At 43.8% G+C, this 19587-nt stretch overlaps 1 protein-coding gene across 1 annotated transcript in view; it reads left to right on the forward strand.

Annotated features, from left to right (window-relative positions):
• The window catches only part of NLRC5 (NLR family CARD domain containing 5), a 141874-nt gene that overhangs the window by 18002 nt on the left and 104285 nt on the right, over nucleotides 1–19587 (forward strand). The window contains exons 6-11 of the mRNA XM_077288340.1: nucleotides 4318–4401; nucleotides 5497–5580; nucleotides 5838–5927; nucleotides 6020–6073; nucleotides 6793–6852; nucleotides 7532–7612. Coding sequence (XP_077144455.1) covers nucleotides 4318–4401; nucleotides 5497–5580; nucleotides 5838–5927; nucleotides 6020–6073; nucleotides 6793–6852; nucleotides 7532–7612 — 453 coding nt within the window. The remainder of the gene's footprint in view (nucleotides 1–4317; nucleotides 4402–5496; nucleotides 5581–5837; nucleotides 5928–6019; nucleotides 6074–6792; nucleotides 6853–7531; nucleotides 7613–19587) is intronic.

Genomic DNA, 19587 nt, shown 5'->3' on the forward strand with positions numbered 1-19587 from the left:
GCGTCGACATGCACCATGCGTCAACATGCAACATGCGACATGCACCATGCGACGACATGCAACATGTGACATGCGACATGAAACATGCCACATACAGTACGTACATACAACAGACATACAGTACATATAACATAGATTACATACTCACCATCACTTGTCACTTTGATCCCCGAAGCCATTGTCATCTGTAAAAAATATTAAAATAATAAACAACCAATATACTCCCTGATCCGCAGAAATCCAATTAAAACAAGTGTCCCACGACGATCTCCCGTGGAGAGCAGGAGCCTCTGCTGATGCAACCACTCTCCAGGGGCTCTAGGAACACAATGAGGGGAGGAAGGTATCCTTCCACAATGTATTCCCCACAATGTATTCCTACACCCCTGTGAGAAAATAGTCCCTAGTCTCACTTTATGGCATGCTGTATGAGAAAGTTCCCACGCAGCTTTTTGCCATAAAGTGAGACCAGTGAACTTTAGTAACCTCAGTGATGCACTACAGGAGCCATTGTCTTCTGTCAGTGTGTCACTGAGGGTCCTATAGAGCAGTGACACCACCCAATGTCACTGTTCTATAGGGGAGATCGTCGTGGGACACTCGTTATTAATTGGACTACAGCGGACAGGTAGTATACGGTTTATTATTTTACTTTTTTGCAGGTGCTGGAGTATGGTAAGTATGGTTAAATGAAGAATATTAAAATACTTTTTCCTAATGTGTGTGTGTTTCATTAACCCTTTTTTAGTATTGGATTAATAATGGATAGGCGTCTTATTGACGCCTCTCCGTTATTAACCCGGCTTAATGTCACCTTACAATAGCAAGGTGACATTAACCCCTTATTACCCCATATCCCACCGCTACACGGGAGTGGGACTGAAATACATGGCACTTTAATACGTGGCACTGAAATACGTGGCACGTGGCAGTTACGTACGTGGCACTGAAATATGTGGCACGTGGCACTGAAATACGTGGCACTTACATAGGTGGCATTTAAATCCGTGGCACTTAAATCCGTGGCACTTACATACATCGCACTTGCATACATGGCACTTAAATACGTGGCACGTGGCACTTATATACGTGGCACTGAAATAGGTGGCACTTAAATCCGTGGCACTGAAATACGTGTCACGTGGCACATACGTGGCACTTACATACGTGGCACTTACATACTGGCACTTACATACGTGGCACTTACATACGTGGCACTTACATACGTGGCACTTACATACGTGGCACTTACATACGTGGCACTTACATACGTGGCACGTGGCACTTACATACGTGGCACTTAAATCCGTGGCACTTAAATCCGTGGCACTTACATACGTGGCACTTACATACGTGGCACTTACATACGTGGCACGTGGCACTTACATCCGTGGCACTGAAATACGTGTCACGTGGCACATACGTGGCACTTACATACGTGGCACTTACATACGTGGCACTTACATACGTGGCACTTACATACGTGGCACTTAAATCCGTGGCACTTAAATCCGTGGCACTTACATACGTGGCACTTACATACGTGGCACGTGGCACTTACATACGTGGCACTTAAATCCGTGGCACTTAAATCCGTGGCACTTACATACGTGGCACTTACATACGTGGCACTTACATACGTGGCACGTGGCACGTAGCACTTACATACGTGGCACGTGGCACTTACATACGTGGCACTTATATGCGTGGCACTGAAATACGTGGCACTGAAATACGTGGCACTGAAATATCGTGGCACTATGTCAGAAAATGTTCATTAAACGGTTAGGGGTAGGGTTAGGGTTTGGATCCCTTTATCACCGTGATGGTGGTGGGTGTTTTTTCAGTTTTTTTTCTATAAAAACGCATCATCGGTGAGGGTGGAAGATATGGTTATCGCAATCCCAGTGATGACATAACCAAAGTAAAGACCATAAATATAAAGTAATGAACAAGTACTGAACAATCCCTTTAATATATGATACTAAAACTGTTTTGAATCTATAAAATGCACAGTGTAGACTACAGTCTACAAATCTGTAATTTCTCAGTGTGAATGCAGATTTTTGGTTACTCATATTACACTCAGAGAGTGAATACAAGGATGTGATTTGAATACTCCCAATGTTGTCACCACGGTTTCTCTCACGGAGAATTTGTGTCAGTGTCATTATGTGAACCCTGTGGACAATCAGTGGCTGCTTCACTGTCTTCGCCTTAGGAAGAAGTGGCTTACATTTGGTAATTCTTAATAAAAATGCAGCAACACTCACTTCCTACAGATATAAGAGTTTGCTTAGAAGGTGGTGAGAGTGATGCGGCCACTGATTGACCACAGGTACAATCGCTGCGAGACACCGCGCCGACACTATTGGAACGTGCAGGCACTGGAATCTAGTAAACATACAGACTGAGAGGGGGTTGTTAGAATAGTGGACAAACCCTTCAAAGTTCTATATGTATGTATATATCACTGCAACAAAATATTAAAGTGTATGTATATGAATAAATAATTTATTCCATACATACACATAGAAGTATATATTGGTGTGTATATAAAAGGTGTGATCGCATATTGGTGCAATCTGTCCAGCTAAAATGCAATGGGGGCCATTTCTACCTCGAAAGCAGGTGGAATTGTGACTTAGGATGAGCTGTTATTTCTGCAAATGGCCCATATATTGTTTCTGAAACTGGGGCCTCTCCTGTATATGAGCACAAATAGTGTCAAATAAGAACACACATAATATATACATGCACACAAGCGTATGTAGATGGACACATATAACCACACATGTACTGTGTAATTTACATATCTAAGACATATACGCAGTAGGATCTCTTTACAGTATATCATATGTATACTAAACTATATATACTATGAAATAGATGAGAAAGAAAAAAAGCTCAAAGCTTGATCACCATGGTTGTGCAGTTCTTGGTGCGGCTTTACAGCTTGTGACCAAGATGTGACCTCTCCTCATCAGCCTGAAGAGAGAGGAGGGAGAGGAGGGAGGGGCTTGGGTGTGTTTTGGAGTGGGTGTGCTAAATTCGGGCTTAGAGGACAGTGCAAAGCATCATGGAACTTGTAGTATTAGGGCACAATAAGGAAGTAGTCGATTAACCCCATGAGAGCTGAATCCAGCACTGAAGATGTGCTGCTACAGCATGATAACAGGTAATATTGTTAAAATAAACACAGTAGATGTTTTCAGTGGCACATAATAGCAAGATTTATGAAAAAAAAACAAAAACTTTATAGTAGTGGACAACTTCTTTAAGGTACGGTATGCTAAAGATCCTACTGATACGGCTATATTTGCACCTAATGAATCTATCTAATTTATGAAAAATAGATGAACTTATTACCCTGTCTAATAAAACAGGGTGCCTCTTTTAAATGTACTGTCATCAGGGCAAAGATCATTTTGAAGGGAGGGGGAGAAGGTGTGCTGTGACATCACCTATTGGTAATTGTTTATCATGTGTTATATATTGTATATAGAAGTGTTTTTTTCTCATTGTAATCCTGATTGTGATGATAAGGAGACAGTTGAAAACTCTTCTGTATAGAACAGGAATAATGAGTTTAGTACAGTATAAGGCCTAGTGACCAGTGTCAAAATTGCAAGTTTTTTTTACTTATTTAATATGGAAAAGCTCAGCTAATATTAAAGGGATTGTCCACAACTGGACAACTCCTGCTTAATCACTTCAGGGCCCCATTAAAAATTAAAACCGCCCATACTGCTTGCAGCAGCACAGTTTCTGCCATACCAGAACTGCTATTCCAGGCAGGGAGACATGATGCTATCTTCAAGTTTTTATTTTCTATGAGGGTGCTGAACTGAAGGGAAGTCTAGTAGTGGATCCCATTAATATTGAATATTGTCAGATATTGAAAATCCCTGTCCATGTGATCTGTTAAATGATATGGATATCATAAAGGGTCACCGTGCAGAATAAATAACGCATACATAAAAGGACAACATCTATAAGTTTCAGCTCAGTAATCTTTAATATTCATCATTTTATGGACTTTCATAATTGCATTTCTCTCTTACCCCACTACACCTCAAATTAGGATCAATTTTTGAAAAAGACTATGAAGGGAACAAAAATCCCAAACTGATCCTTCACTTGTTTGATCTTTTTCTTCTTTTCTGATCTATTCCAATTTTTGCTCTAAAAAACTTTTCATTAGTAAAATACAATTATGTTCAAAAGGATTCTCTTGTTACATTGTCTGGTTTGGAGAATCAAATTAGACAGATATGATATAACAATATAAACTCTCTGTGTTTTTTTTCACCGCAGGGTGACAGCGGGGCGGCTCACGGCGGCCACAGTCAGGGCTCTGACGCAAGCTTTTCTTCTCTGTTCTGCGCTGCAGGAAATCAAGTAACTGCTTACTGTACTCTGTAATATCTGTTGTCATTTGTAGAAACGTTATGTGCTGAAGTAAGCCATACAGGCCCTTATACAAGGATATGAGTTTTTTGTTAAGTTTTTTGGAGGGGTCTGCTTCAAAAAACACCTGAACAATTACATATTCAATATAAATAGACTCTTAAACTTGCTAATCCTAATGCTGTGGGTATTGTGACAAACTCACTGGGAAAGTGCTGGAGGGGAGATACGTTTCATGGAGGCTATTAGCTTCAGTGATTTGAAACCCAGAAGTTTGCTCCAGCACACTACATGTTGAGTGGGGTTAATCGGCCATTTTAAGGGCTCGGGTTTTGTGGGCAACCATAGAGTGGGTGGGAAGTTGTTCACCTTATCTCCACCCCAGGATGTGGTCTGAGGTTGAAATAGTAAGTCTCGTAAAGGTGTTCAGTGTGTCTGGAGAGGCTAACTCCAGAGAAGTGTTCATGCTTGGTCTACCCTGAACCTTGTGTTTTGCTGAACCCTGAGTGGCCAGATCCCCGCTACCACAAGGACTGTGCTTAGTGTTACCACTTTGTTTTGTTGTGTGCGCACCGTCCAAAGAAGGAGCATTTTTTAAAGCGATTTCCACTAGAAAATTTATGTAGCCCAGGTGACTTTTTGCCGAGCACTGAGTTTTTTTAAGGTAAAGCCGCTTCCGGAAAACGACGGCTCCACCACCAAGAACCTTCAAGTATAGACAGCAGACTGCCTCCTAGTGGAAGCCACACGCCATACTTCTTTTAATTGCTTCACGATTTCGAAATCCTGAACCGCTTAAAAGACCTGACCTAAGACTGAACACAGTCTTAGGTCAAGTCTAAGTATAAAAATGTATAAAAGTATAAAAATGTCATTTTTATATTGCTGTGCTTTAAGTTTATTTTATAAGGAGCTTTTTCAGGCAGATTCTGGGCAGAACCTGCCTGAAAAAGACATTGTGTGCAGAAAGCCTGGTAGAGTTTCCGCTCAGTTTATGCTCTAAAACTAGTGTTCTTATTTTTGTATCTTAAGTGAATTTTTTACACTTTTTATACAAAATATTACCTTTTTTTTACTCTCTCCTAGCTTGCAAAATAACAATCTGAAAATTGATGACATGACTTCGTTAGTTGAATTATTTTTGAAGATGGAGCACTTGAGACTCTTGGAGTAAGTGACATGTAAAATATTCAAGTTGTATATTGCCTTGAATTTGCAATGTGATTTATTAGGGTCAAAATGGTCTGAAAAGAGACAGTCTTTTCTAGCAGCTAGGTTTTATCCTGGAAGGGGTGATCTGGTTTATGAAACCCACTAATACTAGGTCTCATCGATCACAAAGTGTTGGCTTATCCTAATTATATTCCATCACTTTAAATGATAGGAATACACCTATAATATATTTATTTTTCTTTTCGATCCTCCAGCCTTAGCCACAACGACATGAATATGACGGGTACTCTTAAATTGCTCAAGTCAGCTATTAAGTGTCCCAGCATAACGGATATCGAAATAATGTGAGTAATATCAGCTTTTAACTAATTAAACTGAATTAACTAATTAAAATAAATGTGACAATATACCTTGTTTTTCCATTTTTGTTCTACAGAGGGGATGCTGCCACTGCCATCTTCTCCTCGAAGCCTCTCCTAGAATTAATAAGGTAGACATAAAAGTCAAACATATAATCTCATTACCATAAAAGATGTTGGAAATCTCTATTATGTGAAACTAGGCTAGACTTTAATTAATAATTATTAGAAACCGGAGTGATAACCTCATTCATAGATGTAAAAAAAAAGAAGATACATGAGGTTTGAAGGGAGTTTCTGTCAAGCTGTGACAGTCTTCAGTAAGGAAGCCTCAAAGAGTCCCTGGAGCTGGGACCCAAACTAGCCCTGTCCTGGGGGTACTCTTAATGGTAGAGAGGCCTGAGTCTCTAACCGTACCATGCTCCTGTTAAACCCTGATTTGTCCACTCCCCCACCCCATGACGCTAGGACAGAAATGAACATAAACAAGACATTTCAAAGAAAACATACAATGAACAGCCGGCTGGGGACTCTATGCTTCAGCTGACTAGTACAAAGCAGTCCTAAGCCAGCCTTTCCCCTCCCCACTTCAGTTCAGAGTAAAACATACCCAGGTGCAATCTCTCAGCTAGGGTTTGATTCATGCAGCCTGTGGTTGGGGCACCTTGAATCTAATAACAGGATCTCTTTAAGACCCCCTTTAAGAGATGGAACTTGAAAATAGGAAAACCAGCGGAAATTCAGGATACAAGTTATGGAATGGCCAGATATAGTATTATTCCTCATATACATACAGAACAGCTTATTCTGAAAAGTTACTTGAAAGACATAACATTATATCTCATTTCAGCTCCCCGAAGATCAAAAAAGCCAGAGAAGAAAATACTGGGATAAAAGTAAAAAAACTAAGGTAAGTTTTCAGAACTGTGTGAATGTATTCCACAACGATTACGTGAAATTTAAAGGTAACTTGTGATGTACAATGTAAGGGCAGAGTGATAGAAAAGCAGAAGCCAAGAAGATTGATATAAAAGTTTGGGAGAAAAGATTCAGTATTCCTTGCATTCTACTCATTAAACTCTTCGCTCATTGTACGCATAGGAGTCCAGTGGGCGGTCCTAATCATTGATTGGCAGACTTCCCTATATCAATATGCATACACAGCTGTCAATCACAGATAAGGACAGCCCACTGGACCCCAAAGTCCACAATGGGGAAGGGATTTTAAAGAATAAAATCCAAGTTCTGATGAATCTTTTGGAAGATATCTAAATATCAATTTACCCAACGTCTCCTATTCTATAATATTCTGGACACAGATTGCACAGAATTTCCAGGCATTCCAAGACACTTCGTGATACACTTACGCTTAAAGTGGATATTGAAATCTGACCATTCGATCCCTATTGGAGGTCACCCATATACATTACATGGTTGGCTGTTCCCACCAAAAATACTGGGTTTGGACAACTTTTAGCTAAAGTGTACACTAGTTGTTTACAGCTAATGTTATCAAAGCTCCGCATGACTATAAATGATACCAGAGCTAAATATAAATACTTATTTTTTGGCAAACTTATATTTTCCAGCCTTGAAAACTGCAACCTGACCTCTGAAGATATCCCTCAGCTGGCTGAGATACTCACAGGCCCCCGATTTTCTGACGTAAAGTATGGAAATACCACCCTTTTCACATATGAGGCTCATTAAGTAAAAAAAAATCTGTTAAATTGTTTCTTAGGTTTTTTTCACTATGTTTTTTTTTTTAAAAAGCAGTAAAATTCCATTATGGACAACATGTCCGGTTTACTGGGGACATACATTTATTTCCTAAAACTTGAGTATGGTAAATCCAATATGATGGATTTTTTTTTTTTCATTTTAGGATTACACGATCTTAAATTTTGGCAAAAATTAGTCTTTGGTCTAAGAGGGACGTTTCACTACTTTGATATCATCAGGATAAGTCATCAGTATCAGATACAGAGGGGTAGGCGGAACTGGCACCCGGCACCCATACAGATCACCTGTTCTCACTCCCACCGATCAGTTGTCGGACCCCCACTGATCTGATATTGAGGATAGGTTATAAAGTGAAACACTCCCAACTGAACAGTGAGCCTTCAATTTCCCTGCCATCCTACCAAAGAAGAAATGAAATATTAGTGAAATTAGGTGGGCTTTAATTGAGTGGGTGCAGGTATTTGGAGTGGTTTTGGGTACCGGCTACATACAAGGCAGGTGCTGGCTGTCTTCTACAGACGGCATCTGCCTCTGAAAACAGTCATAGCAAGTCCATATAGTGCTATTTCAGCATCTGACATCAGCGATCCAGGCAGCCCCCCGTGTTGTGAATTAGACTTTTTTGGCTCCCTCTTGTGGTCACTAGTGGTATGACTCTGAGATTGTCTTTCCCTAGTTTGGCACCCACCTGGGTCGTTAGTCCAGGGGTGTTGCTATATGAACTTCCTGAATTCTTAGTCTGGTGCCTGGCATCGTTGTAATCAGTCCTTTCTGTTTGCTCCTGTCTGCTGGTCCTGGTTCATGCAAAATTAAGCTAAGTCCTGCTTCCTTGTTTTTTGGTTATTTGTATTGCTCTTATTTTTTGTCCAGCTTGTACTAAATGTGATTCCTGATTTTGCTGGAAGCTCTAGGGGGCTGGTATTTTCCCCCCGGGCCGTTAGACGGTTCGGGGGTTCTTGAATATCCAGCGTGGATATTTTTGATAGGGTTTTTGCTGACCGTATAAGTCATCTTACTATATTCTGCTATTAGTCAGTGGGCCTCTCTTTGCTAAATACCTAGTTCATTCTTACGTTTGTCTTTTCTTCTTACCTCACCGTTATTATTTGTTGGGGGCTTGTATCCAACTTTTGGGGTCTTTTCTCTGGAGGCAAGAAAGGTCTATCTTTTCCCTTCTAGGGTTAGTTAGTTCTCCGGCTGGCGCGAGACGTCTAGAACCAACGTAGGCACGTTCCCCGGCTGCTGCTATTTGTGGTGCTAGGATTAGATATACGGTCAGCCCAGTTACCACTGCCCTATGAGCTGTTTTTTTGTGTTTGCAGACTTGGTATTTATTGCAGAGACCCTCTGCCATTGGGGTCATAACAGTATGCCAGGCCAAAGTTGAATGTTTAATGCATTGCTGAAGTGGGATAATAAGAAAGGAAATTCTGAGTTTTTTTTTTTTTTTCCTCCCCTTTACCTCTGAGTGGCTTAAGCTTGCTGCAGACATGAATGTCCAGACTCTGATTACAAGTGTGGATCAGCTTGCTGCTCGTGTGCAGGGCATACAAGATTTTGTTACCAGTAGTCCTATGTCTGAACCTAGAATACCTATTCCTGAACTGTTCTCTGGAGATCGATTTAAGTTTAGGAATTTCAGGAATAATTGTAAATTGTTTCTTTCTCTGAGACCCCGTTCGTCTGGAGACTCAGCTCAGCAAGTTAAAATTGTTATCTCTTTCTTGCGGGGCGACCCTCAGGATTGGGCTTTCTCGCTAGCGCCAGGAGATCCGGCATTGGCGAATATTGATGCGTTTTTTCTGGCGCTCGGATTGCTTTACGAGGAACCCAATCTTGAAATTCAGGCAGAAAAAGCCTTGCTGGCTATTTCTCAGGGCCAGGATGAAGCTGAAGTGTATTGCCAAAAATTTCGGAAATGGTCCGTGCTTACTCAATCGAATGAGTGTGCTCTGGCCGCAAATTTCAGAAATGGCCTTTCTGAAGCCATTAAGAATGTGTTGGTGGGTTTCTCCATTCCTACAAGTCTGAATGATTTCATGGCGCTGGCTATTCAAATTGACCGGCGTTTGCGGGAGCGCAAAACTGCTAATCCTCTGGTGGTGTTGTCTGAACAAACACCTGATTTAATGCAATGTGATAGAATTCAGACTAGAAATGAACAAAAAAATCATAGACGGCAGAATGGGTTGTGTTTTTACTGTGGTGATTCTACACATGTTATATCAGCATGCTCTAAACGCCTTACAAGGGTTGTTAGCCCTGTAGCCATTGGTAATTTGCAACCTAAATTTATTTTGTCTGTGACTTTAATTTACTCATTGTCTTCCTACCCTGTTATGGCGTTTGTGGATTCAGGTGCTGCCCTGAGTCTTATGGATCTGTCGTTTGCCAAGCGCTGTGGTTTTGTTCTTGAGCCATTGGTAAATCCTATCCCTCTTAGAGGTATTGATGCTACGCCATTGGCGGAAAATAAACCGCAGTTTTGGACACAGGTAACCATGTGCATGACTCCTGAACATCGGGAGGTGATTCGTTTTCTTGTTCTGCATAAAATGCATGATTTGGTCGTTTTGGGTCTGCCATGGTTACAGACCCATAATCCAGTCTTGGATTGGAAGGCAATGTCTGTGTCAAGTTGGGGCTGTCAGGGAATTCATGGTGATTCCCCGCCGGTGTCTATTGCTTCCTCTACTCCTTCGGAAGTTCCTGAGTATTTGTCTGATTATCAGGATGTATTCAGCGAGTCCAGGTCCAGTGCTCTTCCTCCTCATAGGGACTGTGACTGCGCTATAGATTTGATTCCGGGTAGTAAATTTCCTAAGGGAAGGTTGTTTAATCTGTCTGTACCTGAGCATGCCGCAATGCGTTCGTATATCAAGGAGTCTCTGGAGAAGGGGCATATCCGTCCATCCTCTTCCCCTCTTGGTGCGGGATTCTTTTTTGTGGCCAAGAAGGACGGATCTTTGAGACCTTGTATTGACTATCGGCTTCTGAATAAAATCACTGTTAAATTTCAGTATCCTTTGCCTCTGTTGTCGGACTTGTTTGCCCGGATTAAAGGTGCCAAGTGGTTCACCAAGATAGATCTTCGTGGTGCGTACAACCTTGTGCGCATTAAGCAAGGAGATGAATGGAAAACTGCATTTAATACGCCCGAAGGTCATTTTGAGTACTTGGTGATGCCTTTTGGGCTCTCTAATGCTCTTTCAGTGTTTCAGTCCTTTATGCATGATATTTTCCGGAAGTATCTGGATAAATTTATGATTGTTTATCTGGATGATATTCTGTTTTTTTCTGATGATTGGGACTCGCATGTAGAGCAGGTCAGGATGGTGTTTCAGGTTTTGCGTGAGAATGCTTTGTTTGTTAAGGGCTCAAAGTGTCTCTTTGGAGTACAGAAGGTTCCCTTTTTGGGTTTTATTTTCTCCCCTTCTGCGGTGGAGATGGACCCAGTCAAGGTCCGAGCTATTCATGATTGGACTCAACCCACGTCAGTTAAGAGTCTTCAGAAGTTCTTGGGCTTTGCTAACTTCTACCGTCGTTTTATCGCTAATTTTTCTAGCGTTGTGAAACCTTTGACGGATATGACCAAGAAAGGTTCTGATGTTGCTAACTGGGCTCCTGCAGCCGTGGAGGCTTTCCAAGAGTTAAAGCGCCGGTTTACTTCAGCGCCTGTTTTGTGCCAGCCTGATGTCTCACTTCCCTTTCAGGTTGAAGTGGATGCTTCTGAGATTGGGGCAGGGGCCGTTTTGTCGCAGAGAGGCCCTGGTTGCTCTGTAATGAGACCATGTGCTTTTTTCTCTAGGAAGTTTTCGCCTGCTGAGCGGAATTATGATGTTGGCAATCGGGAGTTGCTGGCCATGAAGTGGGCATTTGAGGAGTGGCGTCATTGGCTCGAGGGTGCTAAGCATCGTGTGGTGGTCTTGACTGATCACAAAAATCTGATGTATCTCGAGTCTGCTAAACGCCTGAATCCTAGACAGGCCCGTTGGTCATTGTTTTTCTCCCGTTTTGACTTTGTGGTCTCGTATTTACCAGGTTCAAAGAATGTGAAGGCTGATGCTCTTTCGAGGAGCTTTGTGCCTGACTCTCCTGGAGTCGCAGAACCAGTTGGTATTCTTAAAGAGGGAGTAATCTTGTCAGCCATTTCTCCGGATTTGCGACGTGTGTTGCAGAGATTTCAGGCTGGTAGACCTGACTCTTGTCCACCTGACAGACTGTTTGTTCCTGTTAACTGGACCAGCAGAGTCATTTCCGAGGTTCATTCCTCGGTGTTGGCAGGGCATCCGGGAATTTTTGGCACCAGAGATTTGGTGGCTAGGTCCTTTTGGTGGCCTTCCTTGTCACGGGATGTGCGGTCGTTTGTGCAGTCCTGTGGGACTTGTGCTCGAGCTAAGCCTTGCTGTTCTCGTGCCAGCGGGTTGCTCTTGCCCTTGCCTGTCCCGAAGAGGCCTTGGACACACATTTCCATGGATTTCATTTCAGATCTTCCGGTGTCTCAGGGCATGTCTGTCATCTGGGTGGTATGTGATCGCTTTTCCAAGATGGTCCATTTGGTATCTTTGCCTAAGCTGCCTTCCTCTTCCGATCTGGTTCCTTTGTTCTTTCAGAATGTGGTTCGTTTACACGGCATTCCTGAGAATATCGTGTCTGACAGAGGATCCCAGTTTGTTTCCAGGTTCTGGCGATCCTTTTGTGCTAAGATGGGCATTGATTTGTCGTTTTCGTCTGCCTTTCATCCTCAGACTAATGGACAAACGGAGCGAACTAATCAAACTTTGGAGGCTTATTTGAGGTGTTTTGTTTCTGCGGATCAGGATGATTGGGTGACCTTCTTGCCGTTGGCTGAGTTTGCCCTTAATAATCGGGCTAGTTCCGCTACTTTGGTCTCGCCATTTTTCTGCAACTCTGGTTTCCATCCTCGTTTTTCCTCGGGACATGTGGAGCCTTCTGACTGTCCTGGGGTAGATTCTGTGGTGGATAGGTTGCAGCAGATTTGGAATCATGTGGTGGACAACTTGAAGTTGTCACAGGAGAAGGCTCAGCGTTTTGCCAACCGCCGCCGCGGTGTGGGTCCCCGACTTCGTGTTGGGGATTTGGTATGGCTGTCTTCTCGATTTGTTCCTATGAAGGTCTCCTCTCCTAAATTCAAGCCTCGCTTCATCGGTCCTTACAAGATATTGGAAATCCTTAATCCTGTGTCCTTTCGCTTGGATCTTCCGGTGTCGTTTGCCATTCACAACGTGTTCCATAGGTCTTTGTTGTGGCGGTACGTTGTACCTGTGGTTCCCTCTGTTGAGCCTCCTGCTCCGGTGTTGGTTGAGGGCGAGTTGGAGTACGTGGTGGAGAAAATCTTGGATTCTCGTCTCTCCAGACGGAGGCTTCAGTATCTGGTCAAGTGGAAGGGCTATGGTCAGGAGGATAATTCCTGGGTGGTTGCCTCTGATGTGCATGCGGCCGATTTAGTTCGTGCCTTTCACGCTGCTCATCCTGATCGCCCTGGTGGTCTTGGTGAGGGTTCGGTGACCCCTCCTTAAAGGGTGGGTACTGTTGTGAATTAGACTTTTTTGGCTCCCTCTTGTGGTCACTAGTGGTATGACTCTGAGATTGTCTTTCCCTAGTTTGGCACCCACCTGGGTCGTTAGTCCAGGGGTGTTGCTATATGAACTTCCTGAATTCTTAGTCTGGTGCCTGGCATCGTTGTAATCAGTCCTTTCTGTTTGCTCCTGTCTGCTGATCCTGGTTCATGCAAAATTAAGCTAAGTCCTGCTTCCTTGTTTTTTGGTTATTTGTATTGCTCTTATTTTTTGTCCAGCTTGTACTAAATGTGATTCCTGATTTTGCTGGAAGCTCTAGGGGGCTGGTATTCTCCCCCCGGGCCATTAGACGGTTCGGGGGTTCTTGAATATCCAGCGTGGATATTTTTGATAGGGTTTTTGCTGACCGTATAAGTCATCTTACTATATTCTGCTATTAGTCAGTGGGCCTCTCTTTGCTAAATACCTAGTTCATTCTTACGTTTGTCTTTTCTTCTTACCTCACCGTTATTATTTGTTGGGGGCTTGTATCCAACTTTTGGGGTCTTTTCTCTGGAGGCAAGAAAGGTCTATCTTTTCCCTTCTAGGGTTAGTTAGTTCTCCGGCTGGCGCGAGACGTCTAGAACCAACGTAGGCACGTTCCCCGGCTGCTGCTATTTGTGGTGCTAGGATTAGATATACGGTCAGCCCAGTTACCACTGCCCTATGAGCTGTTTTTTTGTGTTTGCAGACTTGGTATTTATTGCAGAGACCCTCTGCCATTGGGGTCATAACAGTATGCCAGGCCAAAGTTGAATGTTTAATGCATTGCTGAAGTGGGATAATAAGAAAGGAAATTCTGAGTTTTTTTTTTTTTTTCCTCCCCTTTACCTCTGAGTGGCTTAAGCTTGCTACAGACATGAATGTCCAGACTCTGATTACAAGTGTGGATCAGCTTGCTGCTCGTGTGCAGGGCATACAAGATTTTGTTACCAGTAGTCCTATGTCTGAACCTAGAATACCTATTCCTGAACTGTTCTCTGGAGATCGATTTAAGTTTAGGAATTTCAGGAATAATTGTAAATTGTTTCTTTCTCTGAGACCCCGTTCGTCTGGAGACTCAGCTCAGCAAGTTAAAATTGTTATCTCTTTCTTGCGGGGCGACCCTCAGGATTGGGCTTTCTCGCTAGCGCCAGGAGATCCGGCATTGGCGAATATTGATGCGTTTTTTCTGGCGCTCGGATTGCTTTACGAGGAACCCAATCTTGAAATTCAGGCAGAAAAAGCCTTGCTGGCTATTTCTCAGGGCCAGGATGAAGCTGAAGTGTATTGCCAAAAATTTCGGAAATGGTCCGTGCTTACTCAATCGAATGAGTGTGCTCTGGCCGCAAATTTCAGAAATGGCCTTTCTGAAGCCATTAAGAATGTGTTGGTGGGTTTCTCCATTCCTACAAGTCTGAATGATTTCATGGCGCTGGCTATTCAAATTGACCGGCGTTTGCGGGAGCGCAAAACTGCTAATCCTCTGGTGGTGTTGTCTGAACAAACACCTGATTTAATGCAATGTGATAGAATTCAGACTAGAAATGAACAAAAAAATCATAGACGGCAGAATGGGTTGTGTTTTTACTGTGGTGATTCTACACATGTTATATCAGCATGCTCTAAACGCCTTACAAGGGTTGTTAGCCCTGTAGCCATTGGTAATTTGCAACCTAAATTTATTTTGTCTGTGACTTTAATTTACTCATTGTCTTCCTACCCTGTTATGGCGTTTGTGGATTCAGGTGCTGCCCTGAGTCTTATGGATCTGTCGTTTGCCAAGCGCTGTGGTTTTGTTCTTGAGCCATTGGTAAATCCTATCCCTCTTAGAGGTATTGATGCTACGCCATTGGCGGAAAATAAACCGCAGTTTTGGACACAGGTAACCATGTGCATGACTCCTGAACATCGGGAGGTGATTAGTTTTCTTGTTCTGCATAAAATGCATGATTTGGTCGTTTTGGGTCTGCCATGGTTACAGACCCATAATCCAGTCTTGGATTGGAAGGCAATGTCTGTGTCAAGTTGGGGCTGTCAGGGAATTCATGGTGATTCCCCGCCGGTGTCTATTGCTTCCTCTACTCCTTCGGAAGTTCCTGAGTATTTGTCTGATTATCAGGATGTATTCAGCGAGTCCAGGTCCAGTGCTCTTCCTCCTCATAGGGACTGTGACTGCGCTATAGATTTGATTCCGGGTAGTAAATTTCCTAAGGGAAGGTTGTTTAATCTGTCTGTACCTGAGCATGCCGCAATGCGTTCGTATATCAAGGAGTCTCTGGAGAAGGGGCATATCCGTCCATCCTCTTCCCCTCTTGGTGCGGGATTCTTTTTTGTGGCCAAGAAGGACGGATCTTTGAGACCTTGTATTGACTATCGGCTTCTGAATAAAATCACTGTTAAATTTCAGTATCCTTTGCCTCTGTTGTCGGACTTGTTTGCCCGGATTAAAGGTGCCAAGTGGTTCACCAAGATAGATCTTCGTGGTGCGTACAACCTTGTGCGCATTAAGCAAGGAGATGAATGGAAAACTGCATTTAATACGCCCGAAGGTCATTTTGAGTACTTGGTGATGCCTTTTGGGCTCTCTAATGCTCTTTCAGTGTTTCAGTCCTTTATGCATGATATTTTCCGGAAGTATCTGGATAAATTTATGATTGTTTATCTGGATGATATTCTGTTTTTTTCTGATGATTGGGACTCGCATGTAGAGCAGGTCAGGATGGTGTTTCAGGTTTTGCGTGAGAATGCTTTGTTTGTTAAGGGCTCAAAGTGTCTCTTTGGAGTACAGAAGGTTCCCTTTTTGGGTTTTATTTTCTCCCCTTCTGCGGTGGAGATGGACCCAGTCAAGGTCCGAGCTATTCATGATTGGACTCAACCCACGTCAGTTAAGAGTCTTCAGAAGTTCTTGGGCTTTGCTAACTTCTACCGTCGTTTTATCGCTAATTTTTCTAGCGTTGTGAAACCTTTGACGGATATGACCAAGAAAGGTTCTGATGTTGCTAACTGGGCTCCTGCAGCCGTGGAGGCTTTCCAAGAGTTAAAGCGCCGGTTTACTTCAGCGCCTGTTTTGTGCCAGCCTGATGTCTCACTTCCCTTTCAGGTTGAAGTGGATGCTTCTGAGATTGGGGCAGGGGCCGTTTTGTCGCAGAGAGGCCCTGGTTGCTCTGTAATGAGACCATGTGCTTTTTTCTCTAGGAAGTTTTCGCCTGCTGAGCGGAATTATGATGTTGGCAATCGGGAGTTGCTGGCCATGAAGTGGGCATTTGAGGAGTGGCGTCATTGGCTCGAGGGTGCTAAGCATCGTGTGGTGGTCTTGACTGATCACAAAAATCTGATGTATCTCGAGTCTGCTAAACGCCTGAATCCTAGACAGGCCCGTTGGTCATTGTTTTTCTCCCGTTTTGACTTTGTGGTCTCGTATTTACCAGGTTCAAAGAATGTGAAGGCTGATGCTCTTTCGAGGAGCTTTGTGCCTGACTCTCCTGGAGTCGCAGAACCAGTTGGTATTCTTAAAGAGGGAGTAATTTTGTCAGCCATTTCTCCGGATTTGCGACGTGTGTTGCAGAGATTTCAGGCTGGTAGACCTGACTCTTGTCCACCTGACAGACTGTTTGTTCCTGTTAACTGGACCAGCAGAGTCATTTCCGAGGTTCATTCCTCGGTGTTGGCAGGGCATCCGGGAATTTTTGGCACCAGAGATTTGGTGGCTAGGTCCTTTTGGTGGCCTTCCTTGTCACGGGATGTGCGGTCGTTTGTGCAGTCCTGTGGGACTTGTGCTCGAGCTAAGCCTTGCTGTTCTCGTGCCAGCGGGTTGCTCTTGCCCTTGCCTGTCCCGAAGAGGCCTTGGACACACATTTCCATGGATTTCATTTCAGATCTTCCGGTGTCTCAGGGCATGTCTGTCATCTGGGTGGTATGTGATCGCTTTTCCAAGATGGTCCATTTGGTATCTTTGCCTAAGCTGCCTTCCTCTTCCGATCTGGTTCCTTTGTTCTTTCAGAATGTGGTTCGTTTACACGGCATTCCTGAGAATATCGTGTCTGACAGAGGATCCCAGTTTGTTTCCAGGTTCTGGCGATCCTTTTGTGCTAAGATGGGCATTGATTTGTCGTTTTCGTCTGCCTTTCATCCTCAGACTAATGGACAAACGGAGCGAACTAATCAAACTTTGGAGGCTTATTTGAGGTGTTTTGTTTCTGCGGATCAGGATGATTGGGTGACCTTCTTGCCGTTGGCTGAGTTTGCCCTTAATAATCGGGCTAGTTCCGCTACTTTGGTCTCGCCATTTTTCTGCAACTCTGGTTTCCATCCTCGTTTTTCCTCGGGACATGTGGAGCCTTCTGACTGTCCTGGGGTAGATTCTGTGGTGGATAGGTTGCAGCAGATTTGGAATCATGTGGTGGACAACTTGAAGTTGTCACAGGAGAAGGCTCAGCGTTTTGCCAACCGCCGCCGCGGTGTGGGTCCCCGACTTCGTGTTGGGGATTTGGTATGGCTGTCTTCTCGATTTGTTCCTATGAAGGTCTCCTCTCCTAAATTCAAGCCTCGCTTCATCGGTCCTTACAAGATATTGGAAATCCTTAATCCTGTGTCCTTTCGCTTGGATCTTCCGGTGTCGTTTGCCATTCACAACGTGTTCCATAGGTCTTTGTTGCGGCGGTACGTTGTACCTGTGGTTCCCTCTGTTGAGCCTCCTGCTCCGGTGTTGGTTGAGGGCGAGTTGGAGTACGTGGTGGAGAAAATCTTGGATTCTCGTCTCTCCAGACGGAGGCTTCAGTATCTGGTCAAGTGGAAGGGCTATGGTCAGGAGGATAATTCCTGGGTGGTTGCCTCTGATGTGCATGCGGCCGATTTAGTTCGTGCCTTTCACGCTGCTCATCCTGATCGCCCTGGTGGTCTTGGTGAGGGTTCGGTGACCCCTCCTTAAAGGGTGGGTACTGTTGTGAATTAGACTTTTTTGGCTCCCTCTTGTGGTCACTAGTGGTATGACTCTGAGATTGTCTTTCCCTAGTTTGGCACCCACCTGGGTCGTTAGTCCAGGGGTGTTGCTATATGAACTTCCTGAATTCTTAGTCTGGTGCCTGGCATCGTTGTAATCAGTCCTTTCTGTTTGCTCCTGTCTGCTGATCCTGGTTCATGCAAAATTAAGCTAAGTCCTGCTTCCTTGTTTTTTGGTTATTTGTATTGCTCTTATTTTTTGTCCAGCTTGTACTAAATGTGATTCCTGATTTTGCTGGAAGCTCTAGGGGGCTGGTATTCTCCCCCCGGGCCATTAGACGGTTCGGGGGTTCTTGAATATCCAGCGTGGATATTTTTGATAGGGTTTTTGCTGACCGTATAAGTCATCTTACTATATTCTGCTATTAGTCAGTGGGCCTCTCTTTGCTAAATACCTAGTTCATTCTTACGTTTGTCTTTTCTTCTTACCTCACCGTTATTATTTGTTGGGGGCTTGTATCCAACTTTTGGGGTCTTTTCTCTGGAGGCAAGAAAGGTCTATCTTTTCCCTTCTAGGGTTAGTTAGTTCTCCGGCTGGCGCGAGACGTCTAGAACCAACGTAGGCACGTTCCCCGGCTGCTGCTATTTGTGGTGCTAGGATTAGATATACGGTCAGCCCAGTTACCACTGCCCTATGAGCTGTTTTTTTGTGTTTGCAGACTTGGTATTTATTGCAGAGACCCTCTGCCATTGGGGTCATAACTCCCCCGGCTATGCGATTTCGGGTTGCCAATGGCTTGCTTAAGGCCCTTGCTGCTGCCATCTTGGTGCTCCTATGAAGCCCAGGCAGTAAGGAGCAAATGTAGCCGCTGCAAGAATGACGGCAAAGCCACCATCTCAGGAAGACGTGTTCTTCTGAAAAGGCTTCGCCTATGAAAATTTGACAGGTGCGCCGGCATTTAAAGGATGCCGTGTGCACATTCCCTGGGATTCTGTGCACAAAGTATTTTTGCCGAGTTTTTGGAGTAGAAACCAAGTTTTTGAGAAGTTTTGCGCAGAGTTCTCTGCAGAGTTAAAAAAATGACTGAAAATCACTTAAACTGTTTGAAGCTTCTTCATATATTAAACCTGCTTGCTGTTAATAAGCTCAGGATTTTCAAGTTTTGGTAGGAGAAAAAAATACCACTTGTCACTAGGGTTGAGCGACTCTTGCTTTTTTAGGATCGAGTCGGGTTTCGTGAAACCCGACTGTCTTGAAAGTCGGATCGTGTGAAATCGGCCGATTATTGTGACAAGTCGGGTGGCCGACCGAAACACGAGACCGAAACAGGAAACCCAATGCTAGTCAATGGGGATTTTTTTTTTTTCCTCTCTCTCTCTCTCTCCTCGGACACAGTGTAAAT

This window comes from Ranitomeya variabilis, chromosome 2 (assembly GCF_051348905.1).
Source record: "Ranitomeya variabilis isolate aRanVar5 chromosome 2, aRanVar5.hap1, whole genome shotgun sequence".
Lineage (NCBI taxonomy): Eukaryota > Metazoa > Chordata > Amphibia > Anura > Dendrobatidae > Ranitomeya > Ranitomeya variabilis.